The 20503-nt window shown below is 44.7% G+C and overlaps 1 protein-coding gene across 1 annotated transcript; it reads left to right on the forward strand.

Moving 5' to 3' along the window:
• Nucleotides 1–1117: 1117 nt before the first annotated feature.
• On the forward strand, nucleotides 1118–15193 carry DGKK (diacylglycerol kinase kappa). The gene is made up of 7 exons (XM_086386997.1): nucleotides 1118–1246; nucleotides 5187–5347; nucleotides 6038–6179; nucleotides 7454–7540; nucleotides 11100–11210; nucleotides 13363–13486; nucleotides 14978–15193. Exons 1-7 carry the CDS (start codon nucleotides 1124–1126, stop codon nucleotides 15055–15057), a joined length of 828 nt encoding a protein of 275 aa, XP_086243123.1. The 5' UTR covers nucleotides 1118–1123; the 3' UTR covers nucleotides 15058–15193.
• The last annotated feature ends 5310 nt before the right edge of the window (nucleotides 15194–20503 follow it).

The following is a 20503-nucleotide window of genomic DNA, read 5'->3' on the forward strand; positions in this document are numbered from 1 at the left end:
CACGGCAACCACAGTGAGTATGGAACAGGGAATGGGGAGGGAGAAAAATCTTGACCCCTCTAAAGTCTATCAGAAAGGAGAGCTGAACTGACTGGAGTGTGGGGGAAAAGGAGGCAGGCTGGGGACCATTATTAGCAGCTGTATGATGAGTATTTTTAAGGCAATTACCACCCCATAGCACAAGAATCAACCAAAAACCTGAGGATCAGATCAATTCTTCCGTGTTGCATGGACTTTGAATTTTCCATTTCTCAAGCCTGACAGATCCTTGAAAGGTTGACTACATTATGATCTTTTCTCTACGGAGGTCTATCAATAAAATCTCCTGAGAAATTGGTCATGAATCCTTTCCTCTGAGCTCACCCAAGAAGGCCATGAGACCAGTGGCTTTGGGGATTTATGATGCTATATTGGACAGGGAGGGAACCAGCTAAGAGTTGTGATCTCAAAAGGAGCTGAGTTTAGGTCTCAGTGCCTTTCTCCCAAGTTGGCTTCCTGACCTCATCCTTCCCCTTTTCATAATGTAGTAGTTTCTCCACTCTTCATGAGCTAGAAAAAATTATTTTACTATGAGCTTTCAAAGCATACCTGCTTGTGACAAAGTATGGTTCTTCAAGAGTGAGATATGTGACACAGTTCTTTTTCTTCAGGAATATGAGGCTCCTGCGATAGATGACGGGAAGCTAGAGGTAGTGGCAATCTTTGGTTCTGTACAGATGGCAATGTCTCGTATCATCAACCTGCATCATCATCGCATCGCCCAGGTAGGCACACGCTGGGTGGGCACCAGAAAGGGTCTGAGCTCTGTGGCTACAACATAGGATGTGGGGTGCTCCCAGGAATTAACCAGGTATAAGAATGGCAGGGTGGAGGGAGTAGGGTATCTGGTAGGCAGCAAGGTGCTGGCTGAGGTTAGAAATAGAGGTGGTAGGAACCAAAGGAGCAAAAAGTCTATAGCAAACATATGTTTCCTCCCTGGGATAGTCTGATTCACAATTTTGCTGATCCTGTTCAGATACACATTTAGGCTGTGACTGTGAGATTATCAGATTAGTCTATAGTCATTGCCTGATTTTTCTTCCCCATTCTCCCTCCTCCTCTTCTCTGGCAGTGCCGTGAGGTGATGATAACTATCAATGGTGAAGAAGGTGTCCCAGTACAGGTGGATGGAGAGGCCTGGGTTCAGAGGCCAGGCCTTATCAAGATTAGATACAAGAACACCGCTCAGATGTTGACCAGAGATCGGGTAAGAAAGGAAGGCTCGTCTTGGGCTCCTCCATTGTCTCATCTACAGCTATCACTTGAGTACTGAATGCTTCCAGTCAGGCAGAATTTCTCAAAGGGAGGTCTGCATGACATCTCAGAATCACCTTGGGTGCCTGTTAGAGATGCTCATTCCTAGGCCCCACAAGGTCCCACTGCATCAGAATGGGGAAGGGTATTTCCTGGGAACTTGCATTTGCAGACAAGCTCTCTGAGATACTCTCGTACGTAGAGACACTTGCAAAGCACTGTCCAAGAGAGTGAGACAAGGAGCTGCCTCCTGTGGTTTTCAACAAAGTTGTCCTCATTCTTACAATGCACAGAGAGCTAAAGACCTCAGTGGTTATGGAGAAATCTGCTCCCTCAACAAGAGATTCTTCATTGAATAGGATCTTTAGGTTCCAAATGGTATGGACCTAACAGAAGCAGAAGATATTAAGAAGAGGTGGCAAGAATACACATAACTGTACAAAAAACATCTTCATGACGAAGATAATCATGATGGTGTGATCACTCACCTAGAGCCAGACATCCTGGAATGTGAAGTCAAGTGGGCCTCAGAAAGCATCACTACGAACAAAGCTAGTGGAGGTGATGGAATTCTAGTTGAGCTATTTCAAATCTTGAAAGATGATGCTATGAAAGTGCTGCACTCAATATGCTAGCACATTTGGAAAACTCAGCAGTGGCCACAGGACTGGAAAAGGTCAGTTTTCATTCCAATCCCAAAGAAAGGCAATGCCAAAGAATGCTCAAACTGCCGCACAGTTGCACTCATCTCACACGCTAGTAAGTGAAAGTGAAGTCGCTCAGTTGTGTCCAACTCTTTGCAACCCCTTGGACTTGTAGCCCACCAGGCTCCTCCATCCATGGGGTTTTCCAGGCAAGAATACTGGAGTGGGTTGCCATTTCCTTCTCCAAGAGATCTTCCCAACCCAGGGATTGAACCCGGGTCTCCTGCATTGTAGGCAGACGCTTTACCGTCTGAGCCACCAGGGAAGCCCACACGCTAGTAAAGTAATGCTCAAAATTCTCCAAGCCAGGCTTCAGCAGTATGTGAACCGTGAACTTCCAGATGTTCAAGCTGGTTTTAGCAAAGGCAGAGGAACCAGAGATCAAATTGACAACATCCAACGGATCATCAAAAAAGCAAGAGAGTTCCAGAAAAACATCTATTTGTGCTTTATTGACTATGCCAAAGCCTTTGACTGTGTGGATCACAATAAAATGTGGAAAATTCTGAAAGAGATGGGAATACCAAACTACCTGACCTGCCTCTTGAGAAACCTATATGCAGGTCAGGAAGCAACAGTTAGGACTGGACATGGAACAACAGACTGGTTCCAAATAGGAAAAGGAGTACATCAGGCTGTATACTGTCACCCTGATTATTTAACTTATATGCAGAGTACATCATGAAAAAACGCTGGACTGGAAGAAGCACAAGCTAGAATCAAAATTGCTGGGAGAAAGATCAATAACCTCAGATATGCAGATGACACCATTCTTATGGCAGAAAATGAAAAGGAACTAAAAAGCCTCTTGATGAAAGTGAAAGAGGAGAGTGAAAAAGTTGGCTTAAAGCTCAACATTCAGAAAACGAAGATCGTGGCATCCCATGATCTTCATGGGAAATAGATGGGGAAACAGTGGAAACAGTGTCAGACTTTATTTTTTAGGCTCCAAAATGACTGCAGATGGTGACTGCAGCCGTGAAATTAAAAGACGCTTACTCCTTGGAAGGAAAGTTATGACCAACCTAGATAGCATATTAAAAAGGAGAGACATTACTTTGCCACCAAAGGTCTGTCTAGTCAAGGTTATGGTTTTTCCAGTAGTCATGTATGGATGTGAGAGTTGGACTGTGAAGAAAGCTGGGTGCCCAAGAATTGATGGTTTTCAATTATGGTGTTGGAGAAGACTCTTGAGAGTCCCTTGGACTGCAAGGAGATCCAACCAGTCCATTCTAAAGGAGATCAGTCCTGGGTGTTCTTTGGAAGGAATGACGCTAAAGCTGAAACTCCAGTACTTTGGCCACCTCATGCGAAGAGTTGACTCATTGGAAAAGACTCTGATGCTGGGAGGGATTGGGGGCAGGAGGAGAAGGGGACAACAGAGGATGAGATGGCTGGATGGCATCACTGACTTGATGGACGTGAGTTTGAGTGAAATCCGGGAGTTGGTAATGGACAGGGAGCCCTGGCATGCTGCATTCATGGGGTCGCAAAGAGTCGGACACGACTGAGCGACTGAACTGAACTGATAAGGCATCTTAAAGGGCTTCCCTGATAGCTCAGTTGGTAAAGAATCCGCCTGCAATGAGGGAGACCTGAGTTCAATCCCTGGGTTGGGAAGATCCCCTGAAGAAGGGAACAGCTACCCACTCCAGTATTCTGGCCTGGAGAATTCCATGGACTGTATAGTCCATGGGGTTGCAAAGATTTGGACACAACAGAGTGACTTTCACTTTCACGGCATCTTAAAATACTGCATTCACAAATATCACCCACCTCAGCTAAACCATCTAAAGCTAAAAAGGAGCCATTGTTGATCAGTGTTCAGTGATTACAGGCTTTCTTACACTGTGGCCTATGCACAGTCCATAGACACAGCACTAGTGAAGGGATGGGATGTCTAGTTTATAAACTACCTGCTTTGTGTTGGGCACTTTACATATATTCTCTCAAATAGATCCTGTCAACAATCTATGAGGTTCAGTTCAGTCACTCAGTCATGTCCGACTCTTTGCAACCCCATGAACCGCAGCATGCCAGGCCTCCCTGTCCATCACCAACTCCCGGAGTTTACCCAAACTCATGTCCATTGAGTCGGTGATGCCATCCAACCATCTCATCCTCTATCGTCCCCTTGACCTCCTGCCCTCAATGTTTCCCAGCATCAGGGTCTTTTCAAATGAGTCAGCTCTTCGCATCAGGTGGCCAAAGCACTGGAGTTTCAACATCAGTCTTTCCAATAAAAACCCAGGACTGATCTCCTGTATGATGGACTGGTTGGATCTCCTTGCAGTCCAAGGGACTCTCAAGAGTCTTCTCCAACACCACAGTACAAAAGCATCAATTCTTCAGTACTCAGCTTTCTTTATGGTCCAACTCTCACATCCATACATGACTACTGGAAAAACCATAGCCTTGACTAGATGGACCTTTGTTGACAAAGTAATGTCTCTGATTTTTAATATGCTGTCTAGGTTGATCATAACTTTCCTTCCAAGGAGTAAGTGTCTTTTAATTTCATGACTGCAATCACCATCTGTAGTGATTTTGTAGCCCCCAAAAATAAAGTCTGACACTCTTTCCACTGTTTCCCCATCTATTTGCCATGAAGTGATGGGACCAGATGCCATGATCTTAGTTTTCTGAATGTTGAGGTTTAAGCCAACTTTTTTACTCTCCTCTTTCTATGAGGTACATACACTTATTCCCATTTTACAGGTGAGGAAAATAAGGACCAGAGAGGTTAAATACTTTTCTAAAAGTCACATGACTAGTGAATGACAGAAGCACAATTCAAAGTTAAATTAGATACATCTGGCTCTAAAATCCATCAGCATATATTGCCTAGATTCGGCAAAGAAGGGAGCATGAAATGGGCTCCACTGTCTTACTGATCGTGATGCCTTCCTATAGAAGCTTCTGGAAGGCAGACATCTGTCTGATTCAAGCGTCTTGTCCCAAGACTTGGCATTGTAACAGTAAAAACAACAACAAAACTATAAGTGCTTAGTATTAAAGACATTGAATAAAATGTTGGACAGATGTATAAAGTGTGGAGATGGGTGTATGGGGGAATATGTGGGGCCCTCATTCCCCTTGACCCACACATATCAGACTCACATACAGACCTGTCATGTGCCCTCTTAGCTAACAGCAGTCATTAGGATCTGCCACTGTCTTCATTTCCAGGACTTTGAGAACTCAATGAAAATGTGGGAGTGCAAGCATGCTGAAATCCAAGCTGCCTCTCAACCCCAGCTGGATTCCCAGGAATTTCAAGATAGCCTCTCTGATGAGGAGTATGCCCAGATACAGCACTTAACTCGGCTTGCAGAAAACCTCATCAGCAGGTAAGTGGTCTGGCCCAGATACAGGCCTGGAAATCCCAAGAAGGGATGGGGAGAAGAAGCCAACTTGTGTCTATAGGCTACTGCAGAGCCTGACCTCAGAAAGGAGTCTTTCCCAGAGCTCTGAGGATTGAAAGGGACTCTAACAATCCAGACAGGAAGTAGTCTTTGTGGTCAGCTTGGACTTCTCCCATTAAGTCCAAAGATGAATTTTGATCTCTTCCTGCTGCCCCAGACCCAACAGGATTTAAAATGTTTATCCTTGGCCTTAAATATCAGGAAGGCCTTAGAGTTTCTGGAATCAGCTCCTTCCTCTATTCTAGCCTCCCACTCTTCCAAAGTACCTAGTATCTAATTCAGGTGAGATAAGGATGGACAAAGTGGGAATTCCCTGGCAGTCCAGTGGTTAGGACTTGGTGCTTTCACTGCCAGGACCCGGGGTTCCACCCCTGGTTGGGGAACTAAGATCCCCCAAAAAAGGATGGACAAAAGTGAATACCTATAGAAGAGTAGAAACATTTTCTGGCATAAGTGGCTACCTAGAAACGAGTAGAAATAATAGGAGGGAGTAAAGAATACAATTCAGGTACTCAGAGCTTTCATTTTTACTTTTAATCCTAACCCTCACAAGTACCTCAGACCAGAAGTCCTTCAGAACTCTAGACTCATTTATTTGTCCTTGCTTTATTACAGACTTACTGACCTGAGCAAGGTCCACCAGCATGTGTCTGTCCTCATGGATTCTGTGAATGCCAGTGCTAACACCCTAAACGATGTATTTTACAAACAAGAGAGTGGCAATGAGACAGCTGCAGCTTCCTGCACTCCCATTGAGGTAAGGGACGAAGGGGCAGATGAAGGAAAGGAGTAAACCAAATAGGAAAGGGAATAGAAGGGAAGGAAGAGGAACCAGAGGCTGGCTAGAAAGCCCGAGCAAATGACATGGCAGGAAACTGATGGATGGAGTAGAAAGAGAGGCAGATATTCCTTGACTTGTTACAGGTTCAGAGTGGCTACTGGGAGAATCCCATAGCAGACTTCATCAGCCTGAGAGCTATCTACCACACTGGTCTCAAGGAGAAATAGCCTGTGAATGGAGAGGAACTTGGCTTTGGCCCTTCCTCATCCTAGGTGGATCCCTGTATAACCTGTTAAGGCGATACTTGTCATTGAAACCTGAACTCCAGGCTGCCTTGGTTTTCCTCTTGAGGGAAAGGTCCAGATTAGGATGCTTGATGTTAAATGTGCCATCTCGTGACTTGACCCACTGGCAGAAGATTTTTAAGTGATGTTTTTTAAAAGTAACTTTATGCTAAGAAAAACCATACAAAAGGGCCACATACACGATCAGGATCTCCTAAAATATAGGCTACCTATTTATGGGGGGGCCAGATCTTCGTTGGAAGGGGCCTGGAGTTTCAAGAAGAGAGATGGTTAGGCCTAATTCCACATTCCTTGGAAAAGGCGGCTTTAGCTAGTGGCACGGAGAGGGCAATGGCACCCCACTCCAGTACTCTTGCCTGGAAAATCCCATAGATGGAGGACCCTAGTTGGCTGCAGTCCATGGGGTCGCTAAGAGTCGGACACAACTGAGCGACTTCACTTTCACTTTTCACTTTCATACATTGGAGAAGGAAATGGCAACCCACTCCAGTGTTCTTGCCTGGAGAATCCCAGGGATGGGGGAGCCTGGTGGGCTGCCGTCTATGGGGTCGCACAGAGTCAGACACGACTGAAGCAACTTAGCAGCAGCAGCAGCAGCAGCTAGTGGCAAGAAGTGGCCTTAAATTTATGTCCGATTTGCATATTTTGTGTTTCCCTATACCCAGAGCACTCAATCAGTGATGATAAATGCAAAGTTGCCCTTTGTCGCTACATAGGACACACCAGTACAGCTGCACTTATAGTTGATAGCTGGCATCAGTTTTGACTGGTTGGTGCCCATGCTGAACTATTAGTTGTGCTATATTGTGAATATTACTTTTTCACTTACAGCCACATCCTACTAGCCTGCCCCTACCTTCCCGCAGAAAAGCCAGTTGCATGCTTACTAACCAACAACTTCTCTCTCTTTGTCCTTTCCCTTCCTTTCTTTTCTTCTCCTCTCAGACTTTAACCAGAAATGATGCAGTAGATGTTACATTTAGTCTTAAAGGGCTCTACGATGACACCAAAGCTTTCCTGGATGAAAACTTGGTGAGTGGATGGGTTTGGAACAAGGGAGGGCAATGTATCCCATCTGAAGTTGCTCACAGTCTGCACTTGGTTCTAAGGCATTGGAAAACATGTAGGAGCATTTTGCCCAGGTTTTATCTGGCAGTCCCTGCTGAGTCATCCTCACCTAGAGTTATTATCGATCATGTCACTTCATAAATTATGCGAGTCCATAGGAACTATCATATCCTTGAAGAAAAATCTCCCCCTCTTCTTTGGCAAATGTTATTTAGGTCCATACGAGACCAAACAGAAGTAGGGTGTTCTCATTATACCCAATACAGCTTCAGTAGAAAAGGGTGAGCTCTTTTGAGCTGCTCTATGTCTCCCAAGTTTCCATAATACGTCTTTCACCATGTGGGAAGAGAGTAAGGAACAGTGGGGGAAATTGGCGGTCTCTGAGTTCAAATCTGCCAGTTACTAACTGTATTAATTTCCTAAGGATGCTGTAACAAACAGTGAAACCTGGGTGACTTTGGACAACAGAAAGTCATTGTTTCACTGATCTGTAGGCTAGCAGCCTGAAATCAAGGTGTCAGCAGGCTTATGTTCCCTCTGAAACCTGTAGGGAAATCCTTCCTTGCCTCTTCCTAGCTGCTGGTGATTTGTTGGCAGTGTTTGGAGCATTCCTTGGCTTGTAATACAGATGCACTGCTCCAATCCTCCATATTCACATGGTGCTCTCTTCTGTCTTCCCATGGCCATCTCCTTAAAGGACACCAGTCATACTGGATGAGGGCCAACCCTACACCAGGGTCCAGACCAGGCCAATGATCTCAGTAATTACATCTTCAGTGACCCTATTTCCCAATAGTTGAGGTACTGAAAGTTAGGATTTCAAGATATCTTTCTGGAGGGGACACAAATGAATCCATAACAGTATCTGTATGAGGTAACTTCACCTCTGTTTCCCAACCTACAAAACAGGGATTGTAATCTCTACCTCTCCAGGTTGTTGTGAGGATTAAACAAACTACTGTTTATTAAGTGCCTAGCTCTGCCTAGCAGCTTGACAGATGGTAGATTTTATCAGTGGTAGGGAAAATGGACTGAGGCTCAGTTTTTGAGCTACAAGAAGAGTTGCTATTTCTCATACTGCAAAGCCCATAGGCACACCTGGTGAGTGTGTGCTAATGAGTCAACTGAACATGACCACCCCACTTTGAGTTTCACTGCTAAGGCCCTGAGGAAGATGCTGTTCTTGCTTCTCATCTAATTAAGGTTTATTTGAAGAGGGGCCTCTGAGTTGATTTGGAAGAAGGGCATCCACTTCCCCCTTCCATTTGCACATCTAATTGGCACAGTGCACAGGTGGCAGAGTGGCAAAGACAATCAGGCCAGACTGTCCCAGCATCTGAGCCCCAGGCTAGAGTTTCAGCCTTTAGAGACAGCACCAGAAGTACCTTCTATATATAGGTAGAGCTCAATGGCCTTGCCAATTTGAGCAGCAGGAAATATGGGAGCCTGGCCTCTCATTGACACTCAGGCTTTCCTGAGGCTCATGGGCTCATGAAAATTGACTTATACCAGCCAACAACCCAAACTGAGCACATACCACACTTAATAAAGAACCTGGTAAGGACCCACACACACATACAAACATCCAAATGAGACCTGGGTGCAAATGGAAGCTAAGAAAGGCCATATCATGAAGGTGACATGGACATAAGGTTTATTTCATTTGAATGTTGTTATTTCTCCCTTTGAAGGAGGAGGACAATAAGGAGCTCAGTGTCGGGAGAGGGTTGTAGCCTTTTGATGAAGAAAATCCCACCCAGTAACTCCCACTTCCCTTATTCGGCAAACTGACTTAGTGATGTGTTCGAACAGGAACAAGAAGTGAGCAACAAAGCCCCCTGAGTCAGTTTGCACATTTATCTCAGAAAAGAGTCCTGGACAAGGTCTCTCTTGGAGCCAGAAGGACAAGAGAATATAGCACGAGATTCAGGCCCACCCACGTACTGTTTTTCAGAGCCTGATTCTCTAGGTACCAAATAGGAAGTTCTTAGGAAGCCATTTTACTCCTCTTCTATTATGATCAGGAATCATTTTCTAAGGCCCCAGCTCCTCATTTTACTCTGTGGCTGTGGGTTTGCCTACCAAATCCCTTTTGAGCATTGCTTGTAAGTATGCCCCCAAGGGCCCCTGCCCCTCTCCCCCTTACCCCAAGTGATGGCGTGTCTGCCTGTCACCGCCGATCCCCAGCCCACAAGTGCACACACGTGTCCTGTGCACCTGGGCTGCCCTGTACTGTCCTAACTCATTAGTTGTAAAGCAAAAGCAGATCATTTGTCAGCATGACTTGGTCACCCTCTCATATCCCATCCTGATTGGTCATAACCTCCAATCCCCACCCCCCTGCTCATTCACCTGCCACTCCTTTGTGACAGTTGGGAAGGTTCCACTAAAGGCTGGCTCATGCACAGCAAGAAGCCACATAAGTACCAAATTGAAAGTAGAGCACATGCCAGGGAGGAGAGATGAAGGCAAGTTAGGTGATCTGGAAAGGACATCAGGGCTGATGATATTGGCATGCATCTGTCCTCCCAGCTCACTAATGGAATATGAACGATCTCACCCATGTTGTTGGTCTGGAACTTGGGTCTTCTAAGTTGGAGATGGTTTTAGAAGAATCTATTTTAACTCTTCCATGGAGTATACAGAGTTCATCCTGTGGGTGCTGGGGGATACTAGGGAATGCTTAAGCTTTGTTTCTTGAACCTGTGAGACAAGCCAACTGAAACTATTTCTTATTTACTAAGAGTGAATAGCTAGGGGCTAAAAGCACAGCCTGGAGAGGCAGACCCTCTTTGCCAGGAAGGGAAATTTTGAGCCTGTCTCTCTGTAGCCCTCCCCCTTGCTTCACAAAGCAGCCTTTAAATTATGGTAACTGGGTAATAAAGATTCCCTCCCCCCCACCAACCCTAATATCTAGCCACCCGACATACCCTTTCTGGGATAGTATGGTATAGAGGGTAGGCTATAGAGTTAAATGGATCTGGTTTCTATCTAGTCATGCGATCTTGAGCACTAAACTTTGAGTTCATTTTTCTACCTATAAAATGAAAACAGTAGTACATCATAAAGTATTATCAAGCTACTGAGAAGATGGAATGAAATCATGTATGCATAGTGCCTAGCATATAGTATGTGCTCAAAAATTGGTAGCTATTATTATGAGGACATTTAGATGTCTCCAGAGACTTGAGGATCAAGGGTAGGACCTTTATCCTGGACCCTAAGCTGTTGGGGTACAACTCAGTGTTAACTTATACTGGTCAAAGGACCTCTCTACTTTCAAACTGTGAGTGTGCCAAGCTCCAAAGAAAACATCACTATCTGATTTTTTTTCCTGAATCTCCCTTTTGAGAAGGTAAAGAGCTGGCTGACTATACTTTCCAGTGAACCTAAGGACCAAAGGAGATATAGGTTGGCAACCTGTGGTCTAATGGCCACTAGGCAGGGACTGGGAGTTGGGGAGAAGGCAAGAGTCTATGACGTATTGGCGTTGGATACTCACTCTTTTTCCTGTTTTCACCAGCTGAGAAATGCTGAATATGAGGCCGCACTGAAAATTTCCCTGGATGCCATGAGTAAGGAGTTTGAAAAGCTATCCAAGATTGACTGGATGAATTCAATCCTTTTTCCGGAGGTATGTGACCTGTGGATTGGGAAATAAAGGGAAAGAGGGGTTCTTCCTGAGGGCTTTGCCTTCCAGTGTAAGCCAGGACACAATGACTGATATAGCAGATGGAGACCAGTAGTGGCTTTCAGCCTGAGCTTAATGGAGCCTCCTCCTTGCATCTCCTCGCCATTGAAGTAGACAGGACAAGGCAGAAAGCACATTGAAAAACTAGATGACCATGGGAACATAACCAGAAAGAAGAACCACTCTGTAGAGAAGATTGGAAAAGAATAAGCAAGACTGGTCTTTTTCTGTGCTTTTCTCCTGGCCACAATTCCCCTCCCCTGCTTAGTACCTGCTGCCAGGACTGAATTTCATCTGGTACATACCATTAGGGCCAGTACCAGTTGTTTACAGCCAACATTTGTTCTAAATGGTTGGTACCCAGGCCATACTCGTGGTTACATCTACCAAGTATCACCTCTCCCTTGCTGCTTTCTGTCCCTCCCACTCTTGGAGGAAAGCAGGCTTTCTCAGTGCCTTCCCCTAGCAGATGTGTGGCTTAAAAGAAAATCAAGCATGGCAGCAGTGGCTACAGTATAGCTCTGGGGATGCTGTCATTTTTTTACAATTCTGAGTGCTTTCCCGAGATAGAAAAATAGTGCGTTTCATAAATCAAATGACTGAAAGATGTCTACCTATCACCAAGTAAGTTACTCCCATTATGGTCTGACAGGGTTTTTCTTTAAACTTCTCTACCATGGAATTGCTCATTTCAACACTGTGTAGGAATCCTTATTTATTTTACTCATTATACCTGTTTTCTGACTTTATACACCAGTTATATGAATGTGAGCAAGCCATACAAGGATTTGGACTAGTGCAGCAATTAGGCTCGGAGAAGGCAATGGCACCCCACTCCAGTACTCTTGCCTGGAAAATCCCATGGATGGAGGAGCCTGGTAGGCTGTAGTCCATGGGGTCACTAAGAGTCGGACACGACTGAGCGACTTCACTTTCACTTTTTACTTTCATGCATTGGAGAAGGAAATGGCAACCCACTCCAGTGTTCTTGCCTGGAGAATCCCAGGGACGGGGGAGCCTGGTGGGCTCCCGTCTATGGAGTCACACAGAGTCGAACACGACTGAAGCGACTTAGCAGCAGCAGCAGCAATTAGGCTACCATTTAAGAGAAAAAGCCATAGGCAAATTCAGATCTTAAATAGTTTAATAACTTTATCATATGCCTTTGCTGCTCTTGACCAGCAGCCCTCTGGGAAAGGAAAACATGCTGTTATGCAGATAAGGAAGCAAAATCTTGTAGCACTTTCTTCTTCAGTTCAACTATCTAGCACCAAGCCCCTGGCCTAGACAGACAGACTGGATGTTGAGAGAACTAAGACAAACAGTCCATGCTCTGAGGTCTCAATATTCGAGTTTGCCTTTCCTGGGCATAATCTCTTTTTGGACTTCAGTATTTCCATAAAGATGAAGAAATGAGGCTCTAAAGAAGGGCAGAGTAGATTGAAAGAAAGGCACCTGACACACACCTTGCTTGCCTTAATGCCACAGAAGGTGCAGATCCACTTTGATGAGGAAAAGCAGGAGGAGAGTCAGTCATTCATTGGGCTTTCCAGAGTTTTGGTTGAGAGGGAAGGTCCTGTGCCCTTACCTTAGGTTTCTTCTGAAAGGCAATTCAGAAGAGCAGTTATACATATGAGAGCATTTATTTAGGGGCTAGGGGTTTCCCTGGTGGCTCAGTGGTAAAGAATCCGACTGCAGTTCAGGAAACCCGGGTTCTATCCCTGGGTCAGGAAGATCCTCTGGAGAAGGGAATGGCTACCCACTCCAGTATTTCTTGCCTGGAAAATTTCATGGACAGAGGAACCCGGTAGGGCAATAGTCCATGGGGGTCACAAAGAGTTGGACATGACTGAGCGACTGACTACACCCACATTAAAGCGTTTAGCAAAGCATCTGGCACAGAGTAGGATCTTGGTAAAGACCAGATGCCTTCTCAGGTATGGTACTAGTGAGTAGGGATGTCTCCCACACCTGAATAGATATCAGATTGGCCAGCTTCCTGCAGCCATCCTTGTTCACCATCTCTCCAAGCCTCTAAGAATTGTTTCTATTAGGCAACTAACATTTTGACCTTCCTTTTGTCGTGCTTTGCTAGGAAAAATCCTCAGACACTGACAGCAAAAGCTTCAGACTGAAAGTTAAGTTCCCCAAATTGGGAAAAAGGAAGTCAGAAGAGGAATACAAGTCTCAATCAGGCCAAGGCATCCAGGGATTTATGGGTAAGTTTCCCCCACAGGCATCAAGGTCATGAAGACCTCCCAGCAGCCTAGGTCCCTCCCTCCCAAAGACCTGAAGCTCACATTAGAAATGTGTGCAGGTACGGTGGTAATGGAGGAGGCAGCCAGCTGGGAGCCAACTTTAGGTGATGCCAAGAAGTCTCTTGGATAAGGTATGAGTTAGAAAGTGATATGGAGGGACTTCCCTGACGGTCCAGTGGTTAGGACTCCATACTTCCACTGCGGGGGGCACAGGCTTGATCTCTGGTTGGGGAACTAAGATCCCACATGTTGTGCAGTGTGACCAAAAAAAAAAAGAAAGACCCTTAAGAAAAAAAAGCAAGTGGTTATGGATACTAACAAGGAGAGAGCCTGAGTGGCAACCTTACGGTGCAGTCTCTGTGATGTAAACAGCTGCAGAGGAAAAAATGAGAATAAGCAGTTAACTTTCCACTTGATTCATTCCTTTCTTTGTTGATAAAGTATTGCAAAATAGTCATATTTAGATCTCTTTCCCAGTCAAATACAACTACAAGCTTCTGGTCCTACTCCAGAAAGCAGTATTATTTGACATGGGTTGGGGGTGTTGGTATGGGCACCTACAGTGTCAGGAACAGTTTTCATGACCTATCTAAACACTCCTATTCTGTATCTGTTATAGTCGGTCCCTGGAAATGCAAACTTTGTTTCATTATTTGAATTTTGGTTCCACCTCTTCTTCAGAATACAGGCTTCCCAGGTGGCACAGTGATAAAGAAAACACCTGCCAATGCAGGAGACACAAGAGACATGGGTTTGGTCCCTAGGTTGGGAAGATCCCCTGGAGGAGGTCATGGCAACCCACTCAAGTATTCTTGCCTGGGAAATAAGAGGAGCCTGGCGGGCTGCAGTCCATAGGGTTGCAAAGAGTCAGACATGACTGAAGCGACTGAGCACTTCTTCAGAATTGGACTTAAATGTTCTTGATATGTCAGTGGAACTCAAAAGAATGTTCCCTTAGAGTTGTCAGTTATGCCAATTCTGATGTCAGTGGTCTCTCCTAAATTCTGAGCCTAGATGACCTGGAAGCTTGAGAGAGATAACAATGGTGGACATAGGGGGAAAAGGATGGAGGGTGGTAGTTTTTTGTTTTTTGAGAGACTAAGACTTGCACAGATGCCAAGAGAGAATTTCCTGGATCAAGTTATGTTTGGTCCAGCTATGTTGAGTCCCAAAGAATCTGCCAGCTAGGAGACCCATGGTGCTTGAGAGTCTTTCTGAATACTCAGAAGGGGTCAATAGCCGTTTCATGGATTATCAGGTTCTAAGAACTCATCCCATCTGTGTTTAGCTCGCATGGTATTAGCTGGTTTTCTAAGATGGCTCAGAGATGGTTGATACAATATGAACAAATGAGTGTCTCCTAAAAGACTGTTTGCTCTCTTTAGGGTCCCTACATTTAGGCTGGCAATGTGCTAACCTCTTTGTTTCTATATTTGCTTTTTTTCTCTAAAGGAAATTTGTGGCATCACAGACATCATGAAGACGAAGCAAAATCTGATGATTCTCCAACACCATCAGGATCTCAACTATAATCCTGGAAAGATGGAAGAACTCACAACATTTAGGATTCTACTGAAAACTCTCGAAACCTCAATACAGGCTAGACTAAATTATTTCAGAACAAACATGAGCACCACCAAGAAAGATCCTCCAATTCTTTACACTAATACATTTTTGTCTGGACTCAATCAGGTCTCCTTAGAGGTTTACATTTTCTCATTGGCCAAAGATTCTTGTTCCGAGTTGTCTTGTTCAGTTCTTTTCGTGCATCTTGAGCAACTACAATATTTAATTGAGATATGCTTTTTGTGAATGGCCTGGGATCTGCAAAGGATTCAAGGGAGTTCACTTTTTCAGGGAGTTGGGGAATGTTTTTCTCTGACTGGCAGAAAAACTGCTGATGCTAGGAAATGAATGAAAGAAATACTCTCAGGGAGGTGAGGAGAGGGGTCAGGAAAGCCAGGTGTGGTGGTGTTTCTCCCCCAATCCCTGCCAATTGCAACTTGTAACTTCAGGAGGTCTCTACTAGTTGACTTATTAACATGAGAACTAGGTCATGGGGGCTTGTGCAGTTGCCTGTTACAATGACCATGTGAGATCTTTTCCTGTGGTGACTGCTCTCTCTGCAAAACCTTTCTGTTTTTCCATGTGCGCATGTATATCTTTGCACATGTCCAGGTGGTGCTCTGGTGGCTGGGTGGGCCACCCATTGGTTGGAACTCACCCCTATGGCAACCATACAGGCTCCCCTCCTACTGCCTTCATCCTAGCCTGCATGCCTCCATGGAGTGTTTTGCTGCATTCTTGCTGGATTTTTTAACTAAATGTTTTGCTACTGTGCTGCAGTATAGTTATGTATAGAGACATATAAAGATGTATATATATAAATATATATATATATTTTTAAGAACTGAAAATACAACTCGACCTCTAAATGACCCTATAATTTATTGTGCTAACCCAGGAATCCCTCCCCACCCCCACTACCCTACACACACATATGCCTCTACCAACTGCCCTAGTTCTTGGTGGAGCTTCTAAACTATTGGTGCATTTTCAGCGTCTCAGAAGTGGCTGGGATCTACCTATGGCCCAGCTGATTCCGACGCCCCCTTAAAATTCTGAGCCAGGCCACAGAAAGGGGAACAAAAACATCAATGCCCTAGAGAAGGGGGCTAAGCTGGCATGCTGCCTTTTTTGCTCTATCTGTCCTGGACTCTACATCAGCAACTGCCCCAACCTTTGCTGTCCCCTCACCCAATAAACAGTATATGGAGCAACGAGGCCTTGAGCTCTCTGACTTAGATGTCTGAGCAAAGGACTGCCTGACAATCAAGCCACAGCCTAGGCCCTTCCCCACAAGCTCCATCTTGGTCTGCTGTTGGTTAAGTCCCCAAATCATCTTTGAATCTCCCTTCTTGCTCCTTTCCCTTGAGTACCAGAGGGAAATTCAAAGTGATCAGAGAAAACAAGGGCCTGGGAAAATGGAGGCTAAAAGCTTCTGCTTCTCCCATGGTTCTTCTTCCAAATTTCTCAAGAAAACAAACCAGGCCAAAATTGCTCCAAATCCCAATTGGCATTTTTTTGAATTCCTGTGCCCAATCAGGCAAATCTAATCAAACTCCAGTATTTCCCCAGTGATTTCCTCTAGTCTGCCTTGTATCCCCACCCACCTTCAATTTATACCTTTAGGTAAATGTCCCTTCCCATTTACAACAGAAAGCCAGGAAACTGGCCTCTCCCCACTTCTCAGACAAACTTAGCGTGCTCAGTTACCTGACTCAGTCCACTGGCTGGTTCATCGAGGTGCACAATCCAACTCTAAGCACTGGTTCTCAACTCTGGAATTCCACCAGCCTAGCCCACTTAAACCAGCCACCTGTGTTCCACCTCTACAGGGGTGAGGAGAAACATACTAACAAGGGGATAGTCCCCAGATGTCTGATTGCTGTGCCAAACAAACAAAAAAGTCTTAGCTCTACAACTAGTTAAGAAAGTTAATGGAAAAATATTGAGAGAAAACATTTAAAACTTATTTAAGCATCAGAATATGTTAACTTACTGTATGTATTTAAGTGGGGAATGTGCTGTTGCTGTGTCTTTGGCTTTCTCTGCATTACTCTTCCCAGGAGGAGGTATTCGATCAAATCAGTAAGGCCACAGTTGTTGCAGCCCAACTTGACTCCTCCGTGGCTGCACACATTAACAGCTGCACACATGCTCACTCACAGAGTTGGGAACCAAGTTGCATTTTTTTCTCAGAAGATCCAAATGAGCAAATTTAAGGAAACAAAAGAAAGTCCTGGGAGAGGGTAGCTTTTACTTGCAGTGCCTAAGCAGGGCTGTGTCTTGTAGTTATTTTTTAATCACCGGTGACAGTAAACTGTAATAGTACTCCATCTCTTGTGCTTACTTTGCTGACTTACTACATGCCTTTGTATGTTGTAATGCTACTCTTGCTCTGTTGTATCGTCTGGATTCTGTTTCATTCACCCTGTCCTCCCAACCTGATTCAGAGTGATATTGAATAAAACCACTAGGATTGGAAGCTGGAGTCAACTCCTGGAGCAGAATTGATAGGCCATGAGACCTAGGAGCAGATGTGGCTAGCTAAATCACTTGGTTACCTCCTACACTGCTTAGTTACCAGTTGCTTTCCAAAAAAGGGAGACAGCTTTGTTGAGCACTTGCTCATACTAGCTTGAAAGTGGTTATCTCTTTTTCAAGAGAGTTGGCTCAGCCTCTGGAAGTATAAGCTCCTTTCAGGACTTCATGGTTAACTTCTTGCAGTAATATAGTTGTTCAGGTGGTGGGACCAGACACCAAATATCCATCTCAATTCTGTTCAAAGTTGCCATCAAGAGCCAAAGTTCTGGGATTTGATTGCATCTTTCTGGCACTTTCTGAGGGACTGATTGAGTGGGCAATTCCTAGTCAGGAGAACTAGTGGGGAAGCAGAATGCCAGTAGATTTGGACTGCCATTAACTGCTTTTGGTGTCAACAATATAGGAGGTCCGCAGCTATCAGTCCCTTCACCAAAAAGACGCCTGTGTTGTGTCCAAAGGAACAAGGGAAGAATAAGGAAGACATTTTCAACTTAATAACTTAGGTTAAAGGTTGAGCAGAAGCAATAGTTGGGGTCAACGTCATCTTCCCTTGGGACATGAGTAGAAGAATTTTTGTTTCATAAGACGTAGAAAATAATACCAAGGCAACCAAACTCATTAGCACCATTCCATCCTTGTAAAGGACCTTGATTGGTTTTATGGTTTGTGGAACTGCATCTGTCTATTCGTCTAATCTTTAATCTACATTGTATTCTATTTGTTGTTTTGATTCCTCAGAGGCCCCTGCAAATAAGCAGCAGGGCCAGGGGCTTGTTGGGGGGAGGAAACTGGGGTAGTTATGGGGTAACGCAAAAAAGCAGAAAGTAAAGGTCTACAAAGTGTGCCTATTCCTCCTCCCCACAAAATGGAACACCAGTCTTCAAAGTTAATAAAGTTTTGCTTCTTAAAGTATTTTAATAAATGGATAAACATAATTAACACCAATATCTCATCATTTACCTCAGGATGCGAGGAGTTGAATGGTGGTGGAAATGGGGAGTGGGCTGGGGTGGTCATCCAAGCTCTAAACAAGCCACGTGCATGTAGAAAATGGCATGTGGCGGTGGGGGTGGGATGGGGACAGAAGCAGCACAAACCAAGATTCTCCATCAGGGTGATCATAACACTAAAAGGGCTGCCACAAAAAGTTCTAAAACCTAAAACAACTCAGGACAAACTTGTGGGGAAATATACCTGCTACTATACTTCTTCTTTGGAAGGAATGATGCTAAAGCTGAAACTCCAGTACTTCGGCCACCTCATGCGAAGAGTTGACTCATTAGAAAAGACTCTGATGCTGGGAGGGATTGGGGGCAGGAGGAGAAGGGGACGACAGAGGATGAGATGGCTGGATGGCATCACTGACTCGATGGATATGAGTCTGAGTGAACTCCGGGAGTTGGTGATGGACAGGGAGGCCTGGTGTGCTGTGGTTCACGGGGTCGCAAAGAGCATGACTGAGCAACTGAACTGAACTGAACTAATACTTCTTCTAAAAGCCAATTCTCTGCAGAATCTAGATTCCAATGAAATGAGTCAGGTTACAGGGGAGGTGAAGTGAGTAGAGGAGTACAGCCCAGATTGCTAACTAAATGCATAAATGCAAAAAGTAACTAGAAAAACTCTTGACAATACAATGTGCTCCCCTCAACTGACCACACATCACATACTCCTCTCCCTTCCAGAAGGGTTGAAGTGGGAAGGATTGTTCTTGTCAGATGCAAAGTTGACTAGGCCTGGGATCAAAAGTGGTTCAGTTTCTGCCCAACAGTGACTCTGGGGGAATCAGTTATTAGTCACATTTAATAGAGTCAACTGAGGCTGTACTAGACCAGGATTCCACAAAATGCTATACCAGCATTTCTCACCAGGTAAGGATGGATATTCTAAATCCTCAACTTTCCAGTACTACTATCTCTTATGTGCTGCTGTGCTTAGTCACTCAGTCGTGTCTGACTCTCTGCAACCCCATGGACTGTAGCCTGCCAGGTTCCTCTGTCCATGGGGATTCTCCAGGCAAGAATAATGGGGTGGGTTGCCATGCCTTCCTCCAGGGGATCTTTCCAAACCAGGGATTGAACCCAGGTCTTCCGCATTGCAGACAGATTCTTTACCATCTGAGCCAAAAAAAACTGTCTCTTACTTAGAGACAAAACAGTTGTGACCTTCAGGACCACACATCAGTCTCTCCATAAAAATGATATTCTTATGCTTTATGAGGGAAACAGCCCTGTTGCTGAGGAGCTACCCCAGGGTGGGCCCTGTAATTCATGCTAAGAAGTTTACACTACATCTTATAAACCTAGTAAAGTACCATCAGAATTTAATTTTGTCTGTTTTTTAAATTATCACACAATACAATTGCTTTTTTATCTTTTGGTATATACTCTGGTGAATTTTAACACATGTGGATATTCATGTAACCACCACCAGTATCAGGATACAGAAATTTCCACTACCCCATAAATCTCCTTTGTATAATTCCATTAAATTAATTAACTTAGGGTGTGCTGGGTCTTCATCACTGCACATAGGCTTCCCCTAGTTGTGGTGAGCAGGTCTACCCTCCAGTCGCAGTACAAGGGCTTCTCATCACAGTGGCTTCTCTTGTTGCTGAGCATAGGCTGTAGGGTGTGTGGGCTTCAGTGGTTGCCGTGTGTAGGCTCAGTAGTTGCGGCACACAGGCTCAGTCGCCTCATAGCCTGTGGAATCTTACTGGACCACAGATAGAATCTGTGTCCCCTGCATTGGCAGGCAGATTCTTTACTGCACCACCAGGGAAGTCCTGTATAATTCCTTTAACGTAACTTAACCTCACCTCCAACCACTTATCTATTTGCCATCCTTACAGTTGAGTCCATTCAAGAATGG

This window comes from Bos grunniens, chromosome X, assembly GCF_055505025.1.
Source record: "Bos grunniens cultivar Pamir isolate PY7600 chromosome X, Bosgru_T2T1.0, whole genome shotgun sequence".
Lineage (NCBI taxonomy): Eukaryota > Metazoa > Chordata > Mammalia > Artiodactyla > Bovidae > Bos > Bos grunniens.